The following is a 27,457-nucleotide window of genomic DNA, read 5'->3' as shown; positions in this document are numbered from 1 at the left end:
TATAGTCTGTGCTCCTCATTTGCAATTTTTGTGTTTGTGAATTGCACTAAGACTTACCCGTAAACTCAAAATGAACACTCTTGGTGCTGGTGCCATCTCATGAGCATGCACAACAGTGGAAAATCTGAGTTCCCAACACACATATTCCTACCTGAAGTCAAACAAGGTGACCCCTACTTTTCAATTCTCCTCTAAATAAATCTCCTTTCTGTAGTCTCTATAAAGCCATGTTTATCACACTTTGTGCTTTTCCTTGGTGATTTTGTGATTTAAAATGATCACCAAGTGTTGTGCTGAAGTGCTGTCCAGTGTTCCTCAGTACAAGAAGTCTGGGTATCAGGTAAGATTCACTCAGACATGAGTTATAGTAGTACTGGCCACATTCCCCCAGAAGCAGTGGTTCAGTGTTTGCTAATTCTGTTTGAGGCAATTTTACAGAACATAATAATCATATATGAGAAGTGTTTGTACATGTGTACCAATGGTCACAGGAGCTAAAACATGGAAACAAATGCTCATCAATGGGTGAGTGGATAAACAAATTATGGCATATACATGTTGGTCATAAAAACTGAAATATTTAAACATCTACAACACAAATGAATCTTGAAACTATTATGCTAAATGAAAGACAGACACAATAGGTCATATATTGTACGATTCCATTTATATGAAATATACAGAATGGGTAAACCCAGAGACAGAAAAAGCAGATTGGTGGATGCCAGTGGCTGGGAGAGGAGGTTAACAGCTTAAGGAATAAGGAGTTTTACTGTGGCATGATGACAAGTTTTAGAAACTGGATAGAGGTAGTGGTTGCACATAACACTGTGGATGTATTAAATGCCATTTTAAATTGGTTAATTTTATATGGGAATTTCACCTAAAAACATACAAAGAATGGTTATCAATTGTGAGTTTGCTAAAATATCAGTAGCAATAGCTGCTTCTTAAGATGGTTTTTCCCTTGTTCATTCTTCATAACATCAGGATATTAAAAATAGAAGTTACAAAAATTTTAAATTGAAAATAGCCACAATCCCAGTAGGAAAACACGTATCTCAAAGTCTATCAACTTGAGTTTTAAGAAATTACACACCTTTTTTCTTTTTTGCAGTGCTGGGGATAGAACCCAAGGGTTCTGTACCACTGAGCCCCTGCCCATTTTTAAATTTTTATTTTAAGACAGGGTCTCCCTAAGTTGCCCCCAGGCATTGAACTTGACATCCCCCTATTCCTGTGTCCCAAGTAGCTGGCATGCACCACTATACCTGGCTAAGAAATTATAACTCTTAATACAGAACTAGTCTGAGAAATCAAAATATTTTACAGAGAGGCATTCTCCCTTAGGGGGTCCTGGTAGACAAACAAACCATAGCTTCCCTGTTAGTTAGATGTACATCGGCTTATGTGAGAGGCCCCAGGCTTCCAAAGAAAAAATGGCCCAGAGTGAGTGAGATTCAGGAAAACGCAAAGATGAAGGTTCAGCAACACACTCCCGAAGCCGCAAGGCCTTCTTCCCACTGGAAAAGAGCCGTGAATGCAGCCACCCACTCACCCCGAGATTTAAGGCCTGTTTTCCCTACCTGTGACTAGAGGGTTCTGTCTGAGGTAACTCGGAAGGACGAGCCCGAAGAAGATTGAGAAGCCAAGCACAAACAAGTTCCGGGAAGAATTTAAGTCAATGAACTGCAGGTTAGAAAGGCCGACGGCTGTGATCATTCCTAGAGAGAAAACACCAGACACGGGTTCCATTAAGTTCACCTGCAGCATGGTGACGGGTCACTCATGGCAGTCCTTTCTCTGTCTATCAGGAACAAACCAGGAGACCAGTGCAGTGGCTGGAGGAGTCCTGGGGGTGGAATGAGACCACTCTGTCTCTGGTCCAAAACATCTGCATCACACTACATTTTCCTTAGATGAAGGAGATGGAGACGGGAACTGGTTCCCTCTCTACACAAACAAGTCAATTAAATTGGGAACACACTCAAATTATCTGGTCATGACCCTGATTACTGTAACCAAATAGTGTACCCATTAAATCCAGAGCTCCCTTTAAAAATGATCAGTTTTAAATGGTTCATTCACAGGAACGATATTTGAACTAAATCAATTAGAAATTCTAACTAAAGAGACTATATTTAATTAATTTTTGTAGCATAATTTTCTAATTGCTGGCTCTACCTTTAATGTAAACTCAACTTAGAGAGTGATGTAGTCTTTAATTTTTTAAAAAATATATTTTTAGTTGTAGATGGGCACAATACCTTTATTTTCTTTATTTATTTTTATGTGGGGCCAAGGATCAAACCCAGTGCCTCACACGTGCCAGGCAAGTGCTCTACCACTGAGCCACAACCCCAGTTTGAAAGACATAATCTTTTATATTTTAAAATAGAAATAAACTTTAAAATTATTTTAAAATATAAATATATTTTAAAATACAAATTTATTGTTAGCTTCAATTTTAATAAAGAGAGTTGGCAAAAACATCATGATCTTATTAAAAATTAACAAATGTGATAAAGGAGCCTGGGAGGGACACCCACTATTAAGGAGGTAGAATTTTACCAAAGAGAGTGCAGAAGAGGGCTCCGAGAACAGGGTCCGGGAGGGATGCGAAGAGCGCGCTGAACTTGCCAATCATGCCCAGCCCAAGCATGAGTGCTGCACCATACTGGATCACTCGGCGGCTGCCAACCTGTGAACACATCAGAGGGCAGACAAGAGCTCACCAGCCATCCTATAGCAGCATGATTTCCAGCCCAGCCTCCCAGGGCCCAAGGCAAATGTGACCGAACCCTCAGGCAGAACCTAGGTTATTTGTTAAACCTTCAGCTAACAGTGATTGAACTCCAAACATAATTACTATAAGGACACCCCCAAGTAGAGCTTCCCATCTCCAATCCTCCCTCTATTCTTCTCCCTTCCTCCTCCGCTGAGTCTTCTCATCTTGACTGTGGGTAGGTGGCCCCAGGGATTGGGGACCAACCCTTGCTTCTCCATTCCCTGAACAGGGTCACCCTTGCTCAGGTCTTGGGTATCCAATGCCTTCACACGTAGTCATTGGCTGGGATGACCCTCTGGGGTCTCAGATGCTATACTCTGGTTCTTTCCTGGGTTTCCTTGTACCACCTTTTACCTAGTCAACTCAGCGGAAGCACAGAAGCCTCAATTCCATCTTCCCTACCTCTCTCCCTGAGTCAGACAAACCATAGTTCCAGCATTCTGGAACTACCTCTCTTATTATCAGTGAGAGATGGTACAGTTCAGGGCCAAGAGTACAGAATTTTCGAGCCCAACAGCTATTGTGTATGCCCACTCCACCTATGTATGACTGGGCAAGTCAGCCTCTCTGGGTCTCAGATCCTTACTCTATGCAGCTCACCCTGTGATTTTGCTTAAGGATTAAATGACATGATATGCCTCAAATAGCTGAATGGTGCCTGGTCCTTCCTTCACCCACCGTCACAGAGTGATCTAACACACTGATTTGGGGATGTCAGCCCCTTGCTTAAATCCTCTGGGGCGTAGGAAACAAAGCACACTTCTCAGGCTCTTCTCAACAAAGCCGCACCTGCTGGTGAGCCCCTTCTCCGCTAGTTGTGTTATGAGCTTATTTCCTATTAACCCTGGCCTCTGCTTTCTAGAGGCTGTATCTTGCTGGTATCTGGCTCACGAATCTTGTACTGGTGGCCCCTATTCTTTGTCTCCTCCCCGGAGACTACACTCTGAGGATGTAAATTAGGTATAAGAGGTCTTGGAAACATTTGGGGGAGTGCCCACAGGGCTTTACATGTGACTTACAGTGAGGTGGTTAATGAAATATAGATCAATTAAAATGAAACACAATTTTAAATTCTTCCTTTGCACTGGCCACACTTTTAAGTGCTCATTAGGCATGTGTGACTAGTGGCACAGATGGTGGAAGATGGTGCTAGTCCCCAGCTCCTGAGAGCTTCAAGGATCCAGAGCAAGCTAGATAAGCATCAAAGCCTAAACTTTCACTAAAAGAGTGAAAAGATGGCTCTCTGTCTGCACAGCTGACACTGGCTTCCAGTTACTTCCATCCCAATCCATCCCCTCCCCACTCCTAAAAGAGCCAGTAAGCAGTGGGAAAGACCACACAAATTGCTGAATCGAACAAAATGACTCGTGCCTGGCTCTGATTACATGATAAGGACCTTATCATCAAAATGGTGCATTTTTCAGAAAACATTTTGAGGATCTACTATGTGACCAGCACGCACTACAGGTAGATACAAAGATGAATAAGTCACATGCTTGTGATCAAATAACTGCACTGTTCCACTGTGAGGCAGTCCAGTAGCAGGGAAGAAATCTGAGTTTGGGAGAGTTTTTGAAGATGATCTTGAGGTCTGAGTAAGAGTTCACTGTCAAACTGAGATTAGCCTATATGTGAATTCCCAGGAATACTACAGCCAGAGAGACAGTGTTTACTCTGTTTCTAGAAATAAAACAAGGGCTAGACAGCACTAATGAGGGCACCTACAGCTTCCCGTGTACCTGCTACACTCCAGGAGGCTGAGCTAAGTGCTTTACATCAGTGATTGATTCCAACACCTTCAGAAACAAGCGTGTGGAGACCAGAGAGGTAATGAAACTTGCCTATGGTCACATTGAGATTAAGTAATGGAGCTATGGCTGGAATCCAAAGCACCTCCCCACCATGTAGTGCTGCCCCTCTGAAGGACAGACATGGAATGCACTTAGCGAAGAGCAAGGGTAGGTAACCCCAACTCTAAATAAGATAGGTGAGCAATTCCATGTATAGAGAATGCAATAACTGAACAAAGACGGCAAACAACACAGTTGCCAAGAAGTAGAGGCAGAGCCTACAGGGAAGACGCAGACGGTCCTTTTATATACCACAAGGAGTCTGGTTCAATGGTCCGGATCAGTACTGTCCAGTAGAACTGAATGTGGATACATCCTTCAGCTGTGCTGTCCAGTGGTAGCCATTAAGCCACTCAAGGTGTCGGGAGTCTAGACGTGGTCAGTGTGACTGGGGGAATCAGTGTTTAATTTTGACTTGTTTAAACTTACACAGTCAGATATGGCTCCTGACTACCCCACTGGACAACACAGATCCAGACACATAACCCTAGGACTACAGAGCAGAACTCTACTCAGAGAAATGGCTTATCCAAGGCTCCAGCTGGATGAAGGGCAGGTCATAGCACAGAACTCAAGCCTCCTTTCTCCCAGGTGGGGATCTTCCCATAGGCTGTGGGGCCTGACACACAGATATTCCTGAGCTGCAAGTCTCACCTTCCTACTCAAATAGAGATGGGAAATGACCTCAACTGTATCCTTTTTCCTGGAATTGAGTCTTGAGATTCAGGGTAACACAAATCAGATTCCAGAGCTGACACTGTGACTCTGACTTGACGCAGCCTTTGCCTGGGAAAGAAGCCTGGATGTCTGGGTGCAAAGGGATTCAGGACAACATCAATTAGTTCACTGAAAAGTGCTGGCAGAGTGCCTTTTCAGAATAAGCTGGCACCATTCGAATTTTAATAAAGGTAATAATTCCCTAAGTCATTGGCAATGATGTAGAACAATACTTTGCTTGCTTCCTTTAGTGACCTTGACTAAGTTATGTAATGTGTTTTAAAAGGGTCCAGAAAGGGAGGTGGCTAGTTAAACTGTTAATTCTTCCAAGAGTTGCCCTCTCCATCTATAACAATTTTACCGCTGTCTTCTTATTAGGGACCAGTTACATGGTCATGGCAGCACTCAGGAGAAACATGGCTTATGCCCCACTCTGTGGCCATTAGACCCTTCCCTCAGTCCCTGGGCTCCACACCTGCTTCTCACCACGGCCAGCAATAGGACCTCAGGAATGACCCTACAGGAAGTGCCCATTGGGCAGCCATCTCTCCCATGCCATGCATTGGAAGCAACAGGCAGCAGCTGGGGTCATCAGTACACCTGAAGCTGAACTCTAGCCCAGCCCTATCAACTTGGGGGAAAAACAACTAACAAGCCAAGCATGCACCCTGCATGTGTGCACAGCTCCCTCTCACCTGGATTTGTAATCAAGATTAGTGGAACTTAGTATATGGTTTCTTTTTATCTGATTATAGAATCTTACAAGGAGCTAGGGTGAAGATTTCTTTGGAAATTCACTCCTGCCTAATTTCACAGAGGTCAAACAGGTCTCGAAGGCTTCTGGGCTTGCCCCCAAGTTCTCAGGTGAAGGGACCTGTGATTCACACAGGCCATTAGGAATGGGGAACCAGTTTTAACAGTCTCTAGTTGCACAACACTGAATGGCTAGTGGGTTGAGCTGTATTCCTCAACATCCTGGCAAACAGCACTCTAGCCTAAGGCAACTGGAATATAAAGTTTATTTGCTAGCAATAAAGTCGAAAGGCCTGGGAGCAGGATCCTTCTTTCGGAAATGGAGTTTTGGGGTGGGTCAGTCCCAGATTTCCTAATCTGTTGTCTAGCTAGGGTGGAGTTGGGTAGGGTGGGGAGGAGAACAAGTGGGTAGGACTGGGACTCAAGCCCTGCTTCAACTTCATTACTCACTGTGACACTGAATCAGATTTCACTTGAAAGAGGAAGATTCTGCCACTGGAGTTTGAAAACGGTATTACTTCTTTAACATAAAATGCACTTATTTTTCTGTGTTGAGTGGCATTACCTCTCATTTAGAACTACTGACGCCCCTAACTGGTCCCCTGTTTCTACCCTGCCATGGTCTAACCTCTACACTGCAGTCAAAATCAGATCAAGTTGCTCCCTAAAGTGCCCTCTTCTACCCCAGTGTCTATGGACACCAACAGGCCCTGTGTTACCTGGCCTTTGGTTACCTGTTCTTCATTTCTGTATTCTCTCCCCCATTGGCCTTGGTGCTAACCTTCCACTTCCAGAACTGTTCTGCACGGGCCACACCCTTTCCTGGAATGTCCTTCCTCAGATTATCTGCAGGCTCCCTTCCTCCATCCTGGAGGTCCACATTCAGGGTCATTCTCTTGGTGAGGCCTGGATTGATCACCCTATTTAATACTTACAAACCCTTTCTCTTGGTTCCCTACCCCGTGTTCTCCCCTCTTCTCTTCCCTGGCTGACACACTGTTGTTTACTGACTTGCTATGCTGACTAATGAGTGTCTTCTCTTGCTAGGATGCAAACTCCCGCATTTCTATTCACTCAATACGTATTTGTAGACTGAATGAGAATGAATGACAGCACCCGAGAGTCTCCCACCAAAAGCTCCTCCTACCAAAGCTGGCCTGCCTCCAAACAAACAAGCATTCCAGAAACTCATCAAAGGGAAAAGGGGAGATGTGGGAGGAAGATGATCTCAGAATCCCAAGCCCTTCTTGTTGGAACTCGCAGAGGTCAAACCAACCCGTGAAATGGATAAACGCTTAGTGGCCCCGATCATTTAATTAGAAAAATATGTGTACCTTCGTAATTCCCAAAACTCCAATGTTGGGACTGGATGAAGTAGAGCCATTCCCAGTACCAAATATGCCATCGAGAACACAGGAGAGACCCTCCACGAAAATCCCCCTAAAATGTAAAGGAATCAGGGAAAGAGAAACATTCAATGGGGAAACACTGCAAACAGGCTCTAAATGTTTGTAACCCATACATGTGGTCCACAGATCTGCAGCTTCCGCACTTCCTGGGAGGGAGGAATTAAAATGAAGAATCCTAGGCACTACCCAAACTTGCTGAAATAGAACCCGTATTCCAACAGGATCCCTGAGCTCATGGATTCTAAGAAAGCCCTTTCTAAAAAAAAAAAAAAAAAAATCCCACATTAGACACAGGTGTTTTGAAATCAAATGAAAACAAAGGACTTTAGCCAGACAATAAAGCCATTTCCTGTCCACTGAAGTAAAAACTTACTAATCTGATTCTTTCCTATTAAAATCCAGTTTCTTCAGGAAAAAAATACTTTAAAATTTGGTAAACACTGAAATTTTTAAAAGAATCGATCCACAAGCAGGTTTCATCAAATGCAACAACTCCATTAGAGAAAGATGGAAAACCAGGAATTAAAACCCCTGCAGAGACCACACAATCCCTTTGGAGAAGCAGCAGCTGGCTGGGGACCTGATCTGGACTATTCCCTTTTCTCTGCAGCCTCCATAGGGTCAATTCCCCACCAACTTCCAGAACTGTTTGGAGGGTATAACCCCACATTTCATGAACCTCTAGATCCTGCAAATTTCACCTCTCCTTGATCTTCCTCCCTATTTCTATGAACTGTAACTGTGAATAGATCACATAGTGCCTCCTCTTAAGAGCAGCTGGAATGCATCTAACTAATAAAACTGGAATAATTACAATCTGCTGCTAAGATTTCCAATACAGATGCAAGAAAAAAGTGTTCTTGGGGCTGGGGCTACGGTTCAGTGGTAGAGCACTTGCTTGGCATGTGTCAAGCACTGGGTTCGATTCTCAGCACCACATATAAATAAATAAAATAAAGTTCTATCAACAACTAAAAAATTTTTTTTTTAAAAAAGTGTTCTTATGCCTCTGTCTGATTGTGGCAGCCAATCAGACAAATGGGTGGGTAGGGTATTGGGACAGAATTTTTGCAATTTAGAAATAACCTTATAAACTGTGAAGAGGCTGTTTTATTCAAAAGAGTCTAAAATTTGAATTTACATGGAAAAAATAAAAGAATAGTTGGGAAAAACAGACAACAAAATAATCAAAGTAGACATATCAAAATGACACAAAACCAAGTAAACAATGAGGGCAATGCTTGGCATTTGTTCTGGTGAGTTACAGGTTTATGGTGGTCTCCCAGAGTGTCTGATTGTCACTGGGAGGTAGAAAGGTTACAGATGAGGAAAATGACAGAAAATGGGGGCAGTGAGTAATCCAAAGACAAACGGCCATAAGTAGATTGTCCTGCTGTCTGGCTGCCTTCATGCTGAAACTCCTGCTTTCTCCTCCACATATATCTAAACCAACAGCCTGGATGAAGAATAAGGTCTTCTCAAGGACGCACCTGTTTATTGCATGGATGGGAGGCGGTGGGGCACAGGAGAGCCTGGCACAGGCGTAGTAGTCACCAATGGACTCGATGATGCTTGCGACAACGGCGCTAAGCATGCCAATGACACCAGCAGCAGACACGGTGGGCAGCCCCCACTGAACTGAGGAAGGAAGACAACCGTGAAAGATGCATGCACTTTCCTAGAGGAACAGCAAAAGTTACCAAGACCTCAGGGGACCCTGCAGGATCTGCTCGGGTTTTGAATTGCATGGAAAGTGTATTTTTAAATCTTAATGATGAACATGTCAAATGCCTGGGAAAGTTACTGAGTGAGGGCCCCAGTGAAGACTGATCTCCTCTGTGGCTTTATTTTAAAAAACAAAATCACTTGGCTAGGAGGCAGATTCTTTTCTTCCTGCTTCAAAGTCATACTCAGTGTCTACTAAATTACTATTTAACACACCCGATGTGCAGGGGTAGAAATTTGTATGAGGGATTCATAGCACTGCTGTAGAGAGCATGGTATATAATAATGGAGATCTTTCCCAGAGGGTGGTATCAAATGAAAGAGCAGTAAGAATCAACAACTAAATCCATATTTAACAGTAAAGTGTGCCACAAGGTATGGTCAATCCTCCTCTCCTATGCTACTGGCATTTTTTTTTTAAAGTAAACCACAAACCATATTATAAAAAATTAATTTTATTTTAGAAAGCAAAGCAAAGCCCTATAATAGTTTCATTTGGAATATCTGATTTAATTCTTCATTAAATCTTTTTTTTCTTTGAAAGTATAGATACATTTTGACTATTAGTACCAATAGATTCCTTTGATAAAGTTGCTGGCTTTTCTTTCCTGATTCTTAGGTATAAGGCACCCAATAAGGACAAGGCACAGTGGGAAAAGAAAGATGGATAAAACTCAGTCTATCGAACAAGAATCAAATCCAGCAGCCTGGGATATAGGACACTGACAGGAGAGGGTGGGGGCAGGGGCGGGGGTGGGGGGTCCAGAACAAATTCAAATGAAGGCAAGCCAGGGACAAGTAAATGAGGAAATGCCCTTATCCAGGGAAGGAAATTAGAAGGTAGTAAAAATGCAGGTGGCCCTTGAAGAATGGGGAAGGTGGGGGGCAAATTTGGGGAATGGGCTGGTGCTTGGGAGATAGGGACCTGTGAGACACACAAGAACTCCACCTAGAGGGGCCTGGTCTGTGTCACAGGTGACATGGAGAAGATCCAAGCTTGGGAAGATTAAAACGACACAAAGTAAGTGTGAGGACAGAACTGCTCCCACATGGGGCTGTGCATTCATGCGGGAGTACAGGAGGCAGAAGCATCCAGGGTCAGAGGCACAAAGTGCAGTTCCTAGGCACAGGCTCCCCCCACCAGCAACCTGCTTAGCTGTCAACTCTCAGGGCTGGTTCCGGGGCCTTCTTTATCAAGTCACATTTTGGGTTTTCTAAATAACCTTTTATGCTGTTACCACGTTAACTGCTACGGTACTGTGGTTCATTTTGGTGTCTTGATTTTGAGATGGTATTCTTATTTTGTTTTTACAGATTGAGCATCCCTAATCTGAAAATCCAAAATGCTCCTAATCTGATATTTTTTGAGCATCATCACGACAAAAAGTGCACTAAAAATATTATATAAAATCACCTTTCAAGCTCTGTTTAAGGTTATAAAACATAAAAGAAACTTCATGTTTAGACTTGGGTCTCATCCCCAGTATATATTATTAGGATATGCAAATATTCCAAAATCTAAAAAATATTCAAAATCCAAATACTTGGGCTGATCCTAAGCACTTTGGAAAAGGGATATTCAATCTGTACTATTTTTCAGAAAGTGTTTTTTATTTTCTCAGTCTCTTTACTTTTTTAACCTCTTACCCTTTGTCCTTATTATGATTTCTAAAATCTTTTTTTTTTTTGTACCAGGGATTAAACCCAGGGGTACTTTACCACTCAGCCACATCCCCAGCCCTTCTTATTTTCTACTTTGAGACAGAATCTTGCTAAGTTACTGAAAGTCTCATTAAATTGCTGAGGTGGTCTCAAACTTGTGATCCTCTTGCCTCAGCCTCCCAAAGCACTGGGATTACAGGTATACCTTAAAGTTGTTATTTCATCTCTACCTTTAACTAGAACTTTAAATTTGTTCTGTTACTTTATAGCAATTTTTTTCTAAACCTTGGCATTGCTGACTTTCAGAACAGAAACCTGAATGTTAATAGTCAATCCAAGTAATTCTTAGCATACCAAAGACTGTGAACTGCTGCTCTTGATATTTGAAAACCTGCCTTTGAATTGATCCCCATCACTGGGAAGCACACAGGATGACGTCTCTGGAGCTGGTTTTTCATCCTGGAGAGCTGGAGCAATTCACCAGCTCTCAAAGCCAGGGACTACTCTGAAGAGGAGCCCTATGCGCGCCTCACGACTGTTCCAGTGAGAGGCAGCATCTCACGCGCAGCTCACGCAGTGCTCCTACTGGTGCTCACCTTGGGAGCCACCTGCATGTGCTAAGGAGGCTTCCTCCCACCTGTGCTCCTATGCCACCTCCTGACTGCCTCACCAAGTGACTTTTAATCTCACAGGTATGTTTATGAACCATGCACATTCTTTTTTTGAAACAGGACAGATATATATATATAAGTATACACTTAAACCCCATATGATCTGATGAGAATGTTCTTTTAGAAAGACTAAACTTTAAAAATAGCTTGACAGGGAAATGAATTGGCTCAACCTGACCAAGCTCAGGCTTCAAGTCTAAAAAAAAAATCCCAATGCTGGATATAGAATCTTCACAAGAGAACAATGGAATGTGTTAACAACCACTGGCTCATGTGAGTCATTTTAGGGGCTGGGGTCTAGAAAATGCTACATGTGACTCCAGGTGATACCTCAGCCAGAGATCATATTCTCTGTCCCACAGTGTCACCCAACACTCAAATTATAACTTAAGATCCATCTTCCGGCCAATTGTGACTATCAACTTACCTCTGCAGCTGTGACTAAATTAAAAAGATTATGTCCACCCATTAAGCAATTATCTAAATTCCATCATGCTTGAGCAGTTTGCTCCCTAATCTCCAGGTCTCGCTCTCTGGTCTTTTCATTTTGGCAGTGCTGGTACGAAGCAGCTCGGTACTTGCCTTTCTCAGAGCTGCCCTCAAATCCTGGCTGCCAAAACTCAAGCTTGGCAAGAACCCTTGTCCAGGATTTCATCCTAGTAGAGCCCAAAGAACCAACTAGCTAATCTGAGAAGGAAGCTGTTGATCTGTGTTGATGACTGTCCTCTGGGGACAAGGCCTTCCTTTTCTGTAGTCTAATCCTCTAATGACCAGAACAGCCAGACTCTTAGGAGACAGTCTGGGACAAAAGAGGCTTTTTATGTTGTAGAGCCTTCTGCCTGTTTCCCACCCCTTAAAGGAAGGCACTCCTGGGCTCCTGATCCCTCTGGCCACCTGGATACTTACATGGGTATGGTACCTTGAACCACGGTGCTACCAGGAGCACACCCTGCCTGGCATCTGTGCGTGCATAGAAGCCATACTTGGTGCTGTCAGGAGGGAAGACGTCTGTGACCGTGAAGATAAAGCAGAGAAGCCAGGACACGAGGATAGCCAGGATTATCTGAAGTGGTCAAGGGGAGAAGTTTGTCAGGATAATGGAGCTCGTGGCTATTGACCACACAACCTTTCCTACAGTGAAACCACCACACCTCAGAACCCACCACCATCAGTATTTTGCAGACCCACTCCCTGAATGGAACTGCACTGAGAGCACCTTTATGCAGGTAAATTCACTTTGCTTTCCGAAGTCTTGTTAGTCAAGAATGGCAATATGCTTGTGGAGGCCACACAGGGTCAAATCTCAGTCCCAAAGACAGTGAGTGTCCTCCTCTTGACACCACTAAAAGGATGGAAATGTAACTTGCACAGCTTCTAAACTTCAAGGCCAAGATGACTGGGCTGGTCATAAGTACCCCAATATCACCCCCAGAAATGATCACCCTCAGGAGGACCTGCTTATAATACAGACTTTCCTTCATCTAAATATCTACACACGAACTAAGGCAACACTGTCAGGGTTTTTCTTAAAAAAAAAAAAAAAAAAAAAAAAAGCCAACTACTCACAGGGAACATTTTGAAAAGCTGTAACTTGTATGCAGTCCACCCTTTCTTGGATTTGTAAATCGGGAGAGGAAATTTAACATTTCTGGCATATTGAGAAAATAGTAATACAAGGAAAATTGTCCTAAGGAAAGAAAGAAAGAAAATAAATGAGGTTAAGGTTGCTATATCCTTAAAAAAAGCCTAAAAAATTGACTATGTGTTCAACTCATTTAACCAGAGAGTTGTTAGCCCTCTTTGCTACAATTTGGAAATCATATTTATCACCTGGGGGAAGATGTCACAGCTCACTTACCTAGCATTTTTTGATATAGAAATGAAAATGCAATGTTAAAGCTTTGGTTAAATTTTCCCAGAAAGAGTACGAAAACACAAAGAATATACACATTGAGGGGAAAACTCACAGTATATCAGGGAAAGATGCCAGATACTACATATCTAACAGTATATTTACAACTAGGAATTAACTAAAAAGCAAACTGAGAAAATACCATGAGCATGTGCACATACACGCTACCAGGTGAGAAGGATGTGATCCAAAATGCTCAAGGGGACTGACTTCAGAAAATACGATATGTGACTACTTTTTCCTACTTTTAGGCATTTTCTGATTTATACACAAGTACAAATTATTTTTAAAAAGCAAAAAGTGAAACTTCAATATTTAAGAAACTACATTAGGTAGAATCAGTGATAATATTCTGAGAGGTTTGTGTGTGCAGGACATTACATTAAGGCTTTTCTATGCATATCTCAGCTTTATGGAGTGGTTTCCAGATCCTCTTTTTATAAAGACACAATGCCAGTGGTCCAAGATCACACAGTGAGGTTTGCAGGGTGTAGGACCAGGATGGCAGCAGAAGCCCTTTATCCCTAAGCCTCACATTCCTGAGCCAGTGTCACTGAGTGCTACACAGAAGGCAGGGATAGGCAGCGACCTCCCTACAACAGGAAGCTGACACTTCCTCATCAGTCTGATGTCCCCATGTGGCTGGCAAGTGTGGGACCACTTCTCATGCTCTTGGGTAGACATCATCACCAAAATAATACAGGCAAGCAATGATGTGCCTAATCACCCAAGGAGGTGCCTAATCCTCCACTTGGACTCACTCTTTCACTTATAACCTGAGGTAGAGTTGGCAAGAATCATGGGTTCTCAAAGCTTAGCTTAATTATTCCTGGGCACTGCTCCAATTGGCAAGATGGAATTATTAGCTCCACCGACAGCTAGGCAAGCACAGCTCCCTTGTCACATTCCTATTGAGATGCAGACCAAAGCTTGGCTGGAGAACAGATGTGTGTATGTTCCACAGTCCTCCTCGCCTGTCTAGACACTTGGGTGAACTGGTGAGCCCTCAGAAGTGTCTGACAATACCAGCTCAGCTCAAGGTGGAAACATCATGGTGTCCAAGTTATTTCAATTCCTCTGGGACAGTGCAGTCTAACAAAAAACCAATATAGCAATGAGAGATGTTAAAAGTGACATTATTTTAAGTTTAGACCTATGTAAAATTTTCATTTTTTTAAAGAAAAGCTACTTATTTGTTTCAAAGTAATTAATACTATGAAATCCAAAACACACCAAGTTTGGTGCTATTATTGTTTCAGATGACACCCACCTGTGCTAAAGTGCTCACTCTTCAAAGCACATTTAAGAGGGGATGGGGGACACAGACAATCCAGAAAAGACACCCAGATCCCAGGCCCCACCATGTGTCAACTCAAATTAAATTAAAAAAAAAAAATTTTAGCTGTAGATGGACACAATACCTTTATTTAATTTATTTATTTAAATGTAGTGCTGAGGATCAAACCTAGGGTCTCATACATGTTAGGCAAGTGCTCTACTAATGAGCTACAACTGCAGCCCCTCAACTCAAATTAAGTGAGCAGATTAGGCAGATAGACACACTTGTTTTCTTCCTACTACAAAGCCATCTACTTCTATATTATTTTTATCCTCAAATGCATGGAGTAGGGAGCAGGCATCTGCTTGACAGGGAGACAAGAACAGAGGCTCAGAGTGGGGGCATGCTATGCTCACAAAGAAAAAGGACAAAGGTCTCAGCCCAAGTCCTCAGGCTGTGGTACGCCTACTGCCCTGGGTGCTTTACATGTTATCTTTACATTTCACCTTACATTTACATGTTGCCTTTTATTGATCTTTCTTTTACTTTAATATAAGGCAAGTGATGCACTGTAAACTGTAGAGAAAATTTAAAGGCAGATAAGCAAAAGCAAAGAGACAAAATTCTGAAGCTCACTCATAATCCATTAGGTGATAAAAAACATTTAACACTCCCATCTATCCAAAAGGGCTTTTATTCTCTGGATATTCATGGGAGGCTGGACACTGGGATCAAAACAGATAGGTGACCATTGGCTGCCACCATCTTTGGGGCAAGGAGGTCATTATCTAACCCAACCTGGGAGCATACTTTATAGGCTGCTTCTTAACCAGTTTTTAGCACTTACTAATGCCAAGAACACCTTTACACTTCAATATATGGTGTAAACTATCAGTGCCTGAATGGCTGCTTAGCTTAGCATTCCATTTAATGGGCATCTTGTCTAGCAATTTCTGTATACATGACAAGGGAAACAATGTGAACAATGATGTAAGCCCACCCAAAGAGACCAAGAATGTCCATTTGCTACTCACTGCAACATGGGGTCTTATCATACTTTTAAATGCTTGCCAATTTCAACAACTTAAAAAATATCACTTATTTTAATATTCATTTTGATATTCATTCTTTATGCATAAGGATACATATTTCAGCATATGTTTACAATAGCAAATGGCTTAAACAGCATGCATGAATATCAATTGGGGAATGGCTACATAAATTACAGCCCATTCATACTTAATTAGTGTACATTTAGAATGAATCAGACCCATCTAAAAACACTATCTCGGAAAGGTGAGCCCCCAAAGAACAAACTACAAAATAATCTGATGTCAACACAATACATGTGCATGTTTATATTGATCTGCATGAAAACAAAAAAATATGGAAGAATAAACATTGAATTACAAGTTATCATAAGGGGTTGTTTCTCAGAGATAGGTGAGTGGGAAGACTTGCTCTATGTTAGATTTCTCTGTTTAGTAACTTAATTACTTAATTTCAAATTAATAGAACTAAGTGAAATGGAGGGGTCTAGGGAGCAGTGGGTATAGGTGAAAAAAGACTGCTCCAGAGTGTTTGGTGACAGAACATGGGCCATTAAACTAATCTCTCCTCTTTTGAATAGTTTGAAATTTTTCATAAGAAAAGCAAATTTTTTAAAAATTAATTTCTTAGGAAGAATACTGTTCCTATTAAAGATATATGCACTGTGCTGGAAATGGCAGTCACAGATGTGTTACCCTTACTAACCCTGGGGATATGTCCTTAAATGCTGACTGTTGGAGCAAACCCACACTTGCACAACTTGGTCCACTCTCACTCCTAACAAAGTTGGTGTAGATAACATACATTTTGATAACTAGGAAAGATAAACCTTCTTACATGTAATTAGCTATTTTTATTTCCTTTTTTGCTTTACAGCTGCTCATATTGTATCATTTAACCATTACTCCACTGGGATTCTGTCTTTTAAACTTTATGAATTAAGGACATTAGCCTTTCTGAAGAATTTGTCTTCTCAGATTCATTTTAGATTGCTTCAGTGTTGTTGTTTTTTTTTAAATATTTTTTAGTTGTAGATGGATACAATACCTTTATTTTACTTATTTTATGTGGTGCTGAGGCTCAAACCCAGTGCCTCACACATGCTAATAAGCAAGCGCTCTACCACTGAGCTACAACCATAGTCTCTGTTTCATTGGTTTTTTTTTTTTTTAATATTTATTTATTCATTTTTCGGTGGACACAACATCTTTGTTTGTATGTGGTGCTGAGGATCGAACCCGGGCCGCACGCATGCCAGGCGAGCGCGCTACCACTTGAGCCACATGCTCAGCCCCAGTTTCATTGGTTTTTGATATGCATTTTAAATGCAGCTGTGGTGAAATCTATCAAATTTTATCTTTTCAGTATCTTTTAAAAAATATTTCTCACTTTAGGATTAAATATTTATGTAGATTTTTTTCTAGCACTTTTTTCCATATTCATATTTTTATATATACGCATTTATTAACATGTGGTGCTGAAAATCAAACCCAGTGCCTCCCATGTGCTAGGCAAGTGCTCTACCACTGAGCCACAGCCCAGCCCTTTTCTAGTTCCTCCATTTAAGTGTTTAATTCAACTGAAATGTAATTGCTATAAACTAGGAATCTTTTTTTCCAAATAATTATCTAATTTTTCCTACATAATTCTTCCACTCCTCATTAGTTTCAAGTATGTCACCTTACACTAAATATTTTTTAGTGTGTCACAGTGGTTTTTTAGTCATAAAAACTTATTGAAAAAATACACTATGGACCCATGATAAATTTTAATAGATTGTCTGATATTTAATCATTCTTGAATTCCTGAAATGATACATAATGCACTATTCTTTCAATTAAGTATGGGCAGTGCTGGATTCTCAGGCTCTTTTCTGGGAAGAGTCTTACAAATTTGCATCTTAAAAAATCCCAGGGAACCTTACAGTAGACAAAGATGCTGAACTTTAGCATTCTACCTGAACATATATGAACCCAGAACTCTTTGCCTGGAACATCCTCCAAAACCACCAGTCAATTCTGGGTTTTTTTCCTTAACATAACCCTAGAAAGGAAAAATGAGAGCCAACAGTTCCTCTGTATTATTAGCTCAGTTAGGTTTCACCATTAAAATAAAATCAGGAAATTTTCCTTCTTTCTCAAAGCTCTAGAACGCTATAAACAGGAATTCTGTCTTCCCTGAAGATTTAATACACTCGCTGTCAACTATTTGGGCCAAAGCTTCCTTAGGGATCATTCTTGATTGCTACGGTGGACATGGGCTTTCTCCACTCCCAGGGCTTCCCACACTCACTCACATGGTGCTTACCAAGCACCTACTTTGTAACAGAAGGTGGACCAGGTGCTGGGTGTGCCACGGAACTGGCCCACAGCTGACACCTGCCCTCAGGTGACATCCCAAGGACAAACGGGTCTTGGAAACCAAAAATCACAAGAGCAGAAATGAAAAATCCCACCGAAGGATTAACAGGTACAGTTGAGGAAAGCAGAGGAGAAAAACGACAAGATAGAAAAGGACAGAGAAGTGGAAGAATCCAGGAGATCCAACATCCTAGGAGTTCTAGAAAGAGATGAGCAGGAGTGGAGGGGAGGCAGACATCTGAGAAGGAATTCAAATTTCCCACCTCTGCCTGTCGGAGCTCTCAGAGAAAGGCCCCCAAAGCACCAGGCCAAGAGATGCAAACAGACTCACCAAGAGGCAGCAGGTGAGGTTTCAGATGTTGGGACAAGACCTAAAAGCTTCCAGAAGTCTAGCTGTGTCCAACTGGAGTTTCAAAAGGAGGGGACAGAGGAAGAGGCCTGGAAGACACTAATGGATAAGCATGTTACAGGACTGGGAATGGTCAGGAAGGGAGAGGAGATAAGCTGGAGAACAGTGAGGAGTCAGTGGCTGAGGGTGGGCCATAGAGCAGTGAAGGCCTGGACAGACCCAGGGTTTGCTATGGAGTCAAGTGTAAGACCCACTATATGTGGGGAATGGAGGAAGGGAAGAGTCAAGGACGTCACTAGGGTTTCTGGCATAAGCAACAGGGAGCGTGTCAGTTTGAGCTGTCTTGTGAAATATCAAGCAGAGACAGCAAGTTGGGCACTGATTCTGGAAGTCCGGAGTTCAGAGGTCTGAGCTACAGGTTTATGTGAAATCTCTGGCGTGGACAGGATGAGCTCTAAGAAATGTGGCTTCTCAGTATTTCAACTCATGCATAAGAGACTTGGTGTGACTCACAAGGTGAGAGCTGGTGGTGCCTCCATCTTACCTCTCATCAAAGCTTATGCCTTCTGGACCTTCCCTCTCCACATCACTGTCACATCTGCCTTTGTGACACTGGCTATATGTCACTTCCCAAACTCTAAGAAAACCCTTCAACTATTCCCAAGCATGAATCAAAGTTTAAAATGTCAGAACATTCTTCTTCGTTTTTTTTTTTTCTTTTTTCTTTTATTACGGCTTTTTGAAGTCTGTGCAAACGTTCCAAATACTCTCAAAGGTTCTCATAGCAGTAGTGGGGGAGAGTCTGCCTGTCCCCAATCGGGTGCGTTCAGAACACTTACAGCATGGCGATGCCCCAGTGCTTTCCTGCTCTCTCTCCTGCTGCCTGGAAACCGGAAAGCCCAATGAGGGCCACTGTGGGCGTGATGGTCAGGGGCCCGATGTACCTCAGCAGAGCTCCAGGCAGGCCAAGAAGTCCGATGACCACTTCTATCAATGAGGACATGATGATGGCCCCCTGGATCTGAAATAAGAGAAAATACAACATGAGAATGAACAGCTTGGATGTCAAACACTCGGAATGTCACCTGTAACCACAACTGACAATTCTGCAAGGCAATAAGTTATTATAATGTAGGCACAATAGCTAAAAAATTCCTTGGGAACCCACAAAAAAAAACTTCAGTGGAGGTACTAAGGTCTAGAAAACTTGAGTATGACATCGGCAATGTTAGAAAATTATAGAAAGGGGCACTGAACACAAAGCCAGCTTGCCTTTTCCAAATGAAAATAAATGAAATACACAAAATGTATGATTCTCGTTTAAGAAGACATTTCCAAACCAGCCTTATAGGAACACTGAGGTACTAAGAGTACCACACTGGCTTTCAAGAGCGAAACCCAGGGCTGGGGCCACAGCTCCGTGGTAAAATGCTTGTCTAGCATGCTCAAGACCCTGGGTTCAATCCCTAGTACCACGGGGGTTGTGGGGGTGGGGGGGAGACACGACATTTAAAAGACAATATCACTGACAAAACTTCTAGAGGAATGGCTCTATCCTGCAGAATGGCCATATCCAGGCTAATTCTACTGATCTCGTGAGCCTGGGAAGATATGTATACACTGTCAGCTGTTCTTCATGTCTGGAGTCTGCCACACACCGCTTGGTTCAACGGCACTTTAGTAGACAAATATCTTTACTTCTTTCAACAAACACAGGCAAATGCCGAGGGCAGAACAGCCAATTCTGCTGCCTGTGACAAGCCTGGGCAGCTCCTCCAAGTGAGCCGTGAGCCTCAACTTACTAGAGGGTGTGCGTGGGCAGGTCTGTGGGTCTGTAGGAGGAAAGAACAACACTGTCTGGTGGCACGAAGCCATGGAGTAAATTTAGTTTAACAACAGGAATAAACATCTCAGTAACTGAAGAGAAAAAGGAAGACTTGGTAAAGCAACGGTGCTTTCTTGGGCACGCCCAGCATGGGAGCCGAGAAGAAGAAACACGGAGAAGCTGCAAGCCGGTGGCGCGGGTCCTTTACCTCTCGGATCCGGGGGTACCAGATGTGCTCTGTGTGCAACAGCTCAGCTGTCCCGTTGGCAACTGAAACATCTTGAAAACAAAAACAAAGACAAAGTTTTCCTTGTAGTGACGGCGATATTTCACAGGACATACTCATTTTACCCTTTAAGAGGAATTTTCTCCCTGTTTTAAGTATATTTGTGACATTACCCATCCCTAGAATTCAACCTACAACAGAAGGGCTTATCACACTGCAAAGTGGAGTCCCCAGCACTAATTTAATCAATGTACTCATCTTCTGAGAGCTCCCCAACGTGTCAAAAACTGACTGAAGTGGTGCTACCCATTACTAGACCAGCTTCACACAGAAAACCAACCTTTGCAAGCAGCTAACTGAAATGCCCGATGGCAAGGTGGCTGGACTGAGGTTGTAAAAACCTAGATAAAACAGAGGGTCTTCTCCAGTTCCTAAATCAAACTAATGGTCACAAACTAACTCCTAGGAGCAACAAAGGAAATGAAGGCTGAAAAGTTTGGCTCCTAGAACCTCAAAATGTAACTATTTTGAGAGTACCACAGGTCTGAGTCTGATTTCCCAAACTTCCCTGTCTTTTCCTGTCCTTATTGGGTACCTTAAGGATCTTTGCAATCACTAAGAAGGGGGAATGAAAGTCATTTGCAGAAAACCACAGTAGCCAGATCCTTAAAAAGCAAAGATGTTTCAGAGAAGGGATGCTGACGCAGCAAGAGCGGTAACTACTGGTGGGTCATAAAATCCACTGAAAGAGACAGGCAGGAATATAGCAGATATTGTTCTATTCCAGTCCCATATTTATCAATTTCATTAGCATAGAGAAATGAGGTCATTCCTGGTCCTTATTTGCTCTAGGGTTAGGGATGAACGAGTGGATAGAAAGAGAGAGAGAGACACGGTCCACAGACTGGAGTGTTCTAAGCTGTTTGGGGGTTGGTGTGTTCTGCACCTAATTCCAGAAGGAGTGAACGCTGCTGAGGGCAGTATGTCCAGGCCTCCCTTTTATCACCTGCATTAAAGGACCCCAATGACATATGTGGAAATAACTGCAATTACCTGTGGTGTTACATTTCCATTTATCTAAAGACAGGATGGCTCGAGCAGGGGCCAAAAATGCAAAAGCACTGGCCTGAAACAGGGGTAACCTAAAAGAAACGAGACCAAAACCATGATCACGGCATCGGGAACTACTGAGGTACTTCACTATTTGACAGCTTAACAGTCTTTTCCATAGACACACAGCACATGAGTAACCGCAGGCACACCTGAAAGAAAGAGCCCCCATCTGAAAAGAACTCCTATGGCCCCCAGCCAGGGCCACTGGCTTCTCCATCCTCCCCTCCTACTGTTCTGCACCAAGGCAGCTTTAGGGGAGACTCTGGGGGGCCCCTGTGGTGGTGCCAGCACCCCAACACCAGCCCCTACCATCACCACCTTTCCCCTCAAGGGTGGGGGCCATCTAGCCTTTGAGCTTCCCTCTTTCCTGCTGAGCTTGTGGGCTGCTTATTAAACATCAGCGTACATCTGCTATTTCCCCTCCTCCACTGCTCTTGCAAATTCTTATTGATTATCACTAGGAAAAAAAAAATCTACCTTCCCCTGGCATTCCATTTTGTGAGTCAAGAACCATCGTAGTCATAAAAAGTAAGTCTTAAAATCATATTAGTGATCTAGATGTGTCAAGGAGAAAAAAGCTGTAAGTTACAAAGTAATGGCATTACTGCTTAATCATAAAAAAAAAATACTCAACAGTGTTCTAACACATTTTTAAAGGGCCCAGAAAGCTAAAAGAGTCTCCATTAAAATTTCTGACCACATCATCAAATTAAGTGCAAAGATTCTCAAAGTTGCCATTTGATTGTATTTTAGATAATTCATACTGACTTTATGAATAATTTAGGTTGGCACCAAGAACTTAATCACTGTTTTTCACATTATTTAGGGGGTAAAATGTAAAACTGGTTCCTTCTGTTTGCAGAGACCGGAACTACCAGACATCCAAATCCTTAAATGACTTGGTCAGCCTGGCCAGTGAAACAGCAACTGGCCTGAGAAAAGGAAGTGGCTCTGGCGGAAGGACAAGCAGCTGTTTTCAAAGTCCAGAGCCCAGCACACTCCAGTCTGAGCCAGATGAGGGTCAAGACTCTTTTGTCACATTTTAATCATGCAATAAAATCAATTGAGAGTAGGCAGGATGCCAGCTTTAAGGCAGAGGTGAGCCACGCAGTACAAACCAGATGCACTGCTGACAGCCACTCCCACGGGCACGCCCTCCACATACATCCAGTTGTGACTGCCTGCCGGAGGGGCCTGGAGCACAGAGCTATGGAAGTGGAAGTGAAGGCCACCCAAAGTGAGAATGTATATCAAAGGGAAAACATCATTTGACTTAAAAAAATCCCTTAAACACAAATTTTCAGGATAAAGGAGGTGAGCATGTCATCTCCAATGGCCCAGAGAATATCTGTTTTACCACAGTTTCAGGTTTCAAGCAAGTCCCCCAGGGGTGTTATAACATGAATAATGAGTTGCATTTAAAGACCTTGTCCTAAGGACCATGGACATCAGATGGCACTGGTGACTCCCTGGAAGTCCAGAAGTCGAGACTGGCTCTGGATTCTACTCCTCAAAGCTCAGTCTGAACCTGATTTTGGCACCTTTTAAGACAAGCATTTTATGATTTAATCGGGACAAAAGGCCCTAAGAGCACTGCTGCACAGAACCTCACTCACTGGCTGGGACCCTGGTTCCCCTGGGAGTAGGAAACAAAAAAAGGTTCCCAAGAGGAGTGGGAAGAGCTGCCCCTGCCAACATCACACGTCCACTATCAAGGTGGGCACACTACCTGCACAGGCTGGTGACAGCCAACAGGCAGTGTGGGCCTAGAACTGGCAGCACAAACCAGCACCCTGACTGCAACGACCTCAGGAAGTTCCAAGAGCGCGTGCACACGTTCAAAGGGCGCTTCCCCTTTGAACAGTTAACAGCTGACTTTGGGAGGAAAAGAGGGAAGCTGACAGTGACAGCATGAAGCTGGCTGATCCTCGGCTCTTGGCTCTGACCCACAGATCCCGTGGGGGCATCAGATTCACATTCTGAACAATACCTCTAGGTGAGGCTGAACCTGCCAACCGTGAGAGACGAGGGATATGTCATTTTGTCACATGATAAACATTTCTTAGTTATCTGCTTGTCACAGGTATGATTAAAAGCAGATACGACAACAGAAAAAAACCACCTGAGCCCTTGAGGGGTTCCTGCTATGTGAAGGAGACGCTGACTGTGGCCACACAAAAGGCAGCAGCGTATATGGTGCCACTTGCTGCGGGGCTCTGTGGGAACAGTCCCTTAAGCTGACCTTAAAGAACAAGAAGCACTTTGTCATATCTGTAAGGGGCTATGAATATTCCAGGCAGAGGAGAGAGGTACAAAACGAGAGCCGCATGACAGACCCAGGAGCCACAGATATTTTACTGAGGGGGAAGGCACAGGGAGGGACAGAGTGAAGGTCAGAGGGGACAGCAGCCAAGGCCTTGAGCTCTTCCTACAGGCAAGAAGAGTATTGAAGGGCCTTGCTCTGAAAGGATCTCTGTAGGAATCAGGGACAGATCACCTTAACCTGGAAGCCATCCTCAGTTTTGAAGGAACCAAACCACACAGAACAGTCCGACAAGCTGTGGCATGATTCCATGCGTGGTTCTTGCCCCACTGATTCCCGCCCAGCCTTTGTGTTGGCTCAGGTGAAGGACCAGTCAGGCTCAGGTCCCACATATCCCTTGGCCTCTTTTTGCTCCCTTCTGTGCTGCCACTGGACTGACACAGTCCCCATGCTAACCTGCCCATCACACCCTTGAGGCTGAGATGACCTTGACAAGAGGAGGTGTGCCCCTTTCACCCACCATCTTCTCCCTAGAGCCAACAAACACTTAATAAAACGTTCTTTGAAAGGAATTTTGTTAAATTAGAAGAGGTAGCTGGGTGCAATGGTGCATACCTGTAATCCCAGCTATTTGAAAGTTCAAGGCCAGCATCAGCAATTTAGCAAGGCCCTATGCAAAGGCTGGGGATATGGCTCAGTGGTTATACACCCGTGGGTTCAATCCCTAGTACCAAAAAAGGTCAGAGGTTAAGTCTTCCTGATGTGTTGATTTTAATTGCAAACTGGAGAAAGGGCACTACTTAGATCAAAAGTACTCAAAAGAGAGGAAATGTACATGAATGAATTTCACAGTAAACCCAGACATAGATTCCCTTCTGGTATATCAGAGAAAGAAAGGTCTTAAAAAGTTTAAAAGGCACTGGATCCTATGAGAGTCACCAAAGGTGCAAAATATTGAAATTCTTTAATGAAAGTGAATGAAACAAAAACAAGACTCAGTACCACAGAGAGTACTCTGTGCCTGGCTTCAAGTAGCCACAAGAGCAACCAAAGTTGGCACAAAACCTTTCACTGCAAAATAAATACCTACTTGAGTCTGGACTGCAGGGCAATTTTAAAACAATAATCTCTATGTGACATAGGCAAGTTTGAGAAGCTATAGTTTCATCACTGAATCAACCACCAGGAATGTGTATTCTAAGTACCACTGAAAAAAGCAGAACGGAATGTGTCAAAGAAAACAACTTTTATTCTTGATTGATAACATTTTCCGATTATTTCTCATCACCATCAGCTGAAAGGTGGCGCACCTAGCATACTTCACCCAAGCACTTTGGCAGGCATCTCTTAAGAACAAGCATATTCTTCTACATCACCATCTTTCCTTTACCGTGTTCAAGAAAAGTAACAATAACGTAATCTAGTATTCAGGCATATTTAAATATCTTATGCACCCCACCCCGCAAACACACATACCTGATCCCATCCAAGTTTCTACATCATGTGTCATATTCAGGGCCAGGCTACACATTTATAGCAAGGAGACAACACAAGTGTCACATCAGGGTACCTTTCATGTCAAGATGTTCCATAGGTAAGAATGCCTGGTTAGGATAGTGGCCACTATACCTCTTAATTTGAATAAATAAGCAATCTGTAGAGTGATTCCTGGTGTGACTATTACCACTAGCTGTATAGTCTAATGGAGGGGGATTTTAATATTATGATTTTATCATTCCATCTACATTTATTAATTGGTATCCTTTTGTAAAGGAGAGATTTCCTTTTTATCCCATTTTTTTTCTTCCTCTCTTTCCAGAACATCCCTATAGACTCATGAATTTCTTTTTATTCAAAGTTTTATAAAATTTACTGCCATGACTTTTTTTGGGGGGGAGGGGGGGAACAGGGATTAAATTTAGGGGCACTCACCCACTGAGCCACATCCCCAATCCTATTTTGTATTTTATTTAGAGACGGGTTTCACTGGGTTGCTTGGCACCTCACTATTGCTGAGGCTGACTTTGAACTCGGGATCCTCCTGTCTCAGCCTCTCACGCTGCTGGGACTATAGGCATGCGCCACAGCGCCCTGGTGGGCTGTTCTTAATAAAATGGTCCTAAACTTGATAGTACTATCAACTATTCCAGGTCAAGGGTTTGTTAGCATAAAACAGAAGGCTGTTCAAGCAGGTTCTTGTCCCTTTTGACAGGGATCCCCACCCTCCATCATTCTTCAAACACATTCCTGGTTTTCTGGCACAATATGGCCTTGTCGTTTCCTCAGCTCCTACCCTTCAGTCACAGCTCCTCCAGGGAGCCCTGGTTAATTACAATGGAGGAGGGTGGCTGGGAACAAAGATCTGGGCTCTAGGAGGGCTTACTGCCACCAATGTGTCGTAGTTTCTTGGCCCTTGAGTGTAGTAAGTGCAAATGCCATGCTGTTCTCATCAGATCGTGATGATATCTGCAACCTATTCCAATAGAACTGGGCCTATCTTTCTTTCCATATTTCTCTCTCCTGTTCCTTTAGATAACCTCCTTTACAAACAAGGTATTAACAACTATTCCAGTTCAAGGGTTTTTTAGCACAAACAATTTTATTTCTGAAAAATCTAGAGAACTCTTCCAGGATGTGGCAACACCCTATCTGTGGATCACAGTGGTGGTTAGGCGACTATACACGTAGGTAGAAACTCACCCAACTACATGTTAGAAAGAACGGATCTTACTGTATGCCAGCTACCCCTCGACAGACAGGACTTTAACAAACATGTTCATCAGCTGTCTTCGGTGGGTAGACAAGATGAAATAGCCCTTAAAATATCAGTTATGCATAACAGTCTCAAAACTTAAGAGAAACAGAAAGAAGGAGCTTCCTTCCTTCCTAGCAAGCTCTGTCCTCTACTCCTCTATCAAGTTGCTTTTGCCAGTCACCCACCTAAAAAGGAGTGGTAAAGAAGTGAGCAGCATGAGGAAGAGGAGCAATGCAGAGCACAGGGAATGTGCCGGCAAGCAGCCCAGCCTTGTACAGTACTCAGCTGAGGCAGGGGTGGCTCAGGATCAAATCCATTACCATTTCTGATGATGTCTGCAACAGGTTCAGGGGTTGGTGTGGCCCCTCCCAGTCAGGGTGCTGGCTGTGTGGCCAAGGCACACCCCCACCACTACATCCACCAATGACCTACTTTATTGGGCTGTAGCCTCCCCTTCCTCCCCTGCACCCACCTGCCTCCTTCCCTTCTAGAAGACTCACTATAATGAGGGCTTACAGGCAAGTGTGGACAAACACTACCTTGTTTGAGGCTCAATAACATTTTTATTATCATTTTATATCAGAGGGAACAAGGCTTTGAGAAACCAGACAGCTTGGTCAAAGTCCCATGGCTAGTGAATGGTAAAAAAGGACCCAACACACCTGAGCCCAAAGCCTTACCTGGCTGGCCTGGGGAGTAAAATCTTACAAAGTCACCCCTCCAGGTTCTCACTGGTCTCTCATTTTAATG

General features: G+C 43.1%; 1 protein-coding gene across 5 annotated transcripts in view; it reads right to left on the bottom strand.

Moving 5' to 3' along the window:
• The window catches only part of Slc23a2 (solute carrier family 23 member 2), a 123,014-nt gene that overhangs the window by 7,092 nt on the left and 88,465 nt on the right, over positions 1–27,457 (bottom strand). For all 5 annotated transcript variants that reach the window (XM_058575684.1, XM_046433279.2, XM_046433280.2 and 2 more), the window contains 9 exons: positions 21,630–21,718; positions 20,559–20,629; positions 19,365–19,546; positions 13,142–13,262; positions 12,482–12,638; positions 9,008–9,155; positions 7,443–7,548; positions 2,572–2,701; positions 1,587–1,724 (listed from right to left, as the gene is read on the bottom strand). In XM_058575684.1, coding sequence (XP_058431667.1) covers positions 1,587–1,724; positions 2,572–2,701; positions 7,443–7,548; positions 9,008–9,155; positions 12,482–12,638; positions 13,142–13,262; positions 19,365–19,546; positions 20,559–20,629; positions 21,630–21,718 — 1,142 coding nt within the window. The remainder of the gene's footprint in view (positions 1–1,586; positions 1,725–2,571; positions 2,702–7,442; positions 7,549–9,007; positions 9,156–12,481; positions 12,639–13,141; positions 13,263–19,364; positions 19,547–20,558; positions 20,630–21,629; positions 21,719–27,457) is intronic.

The sequence above is a fragment of the Marmota monax genome, unplaced genomic scaffold (assembly GCF_021218885.2).
Source record: "Marmota monax isolate L192 unplaced genomic scaffold, Marmota_monax_Labrador192_F-V1.1 WCK01_AAM20220418_F8-fsc00014, whole genome shotgun sequence".
Lineage (NCBI taxonomy): Eukaryota > Metazoa > Chordata > Mammalia > Rodentia > Sciuridae > Marmota > Marmota monax.
Note: the sequence above shows the minus strand (reverse complement) of the source record. Positions and strands in the feature narration are given on the sequence as shown.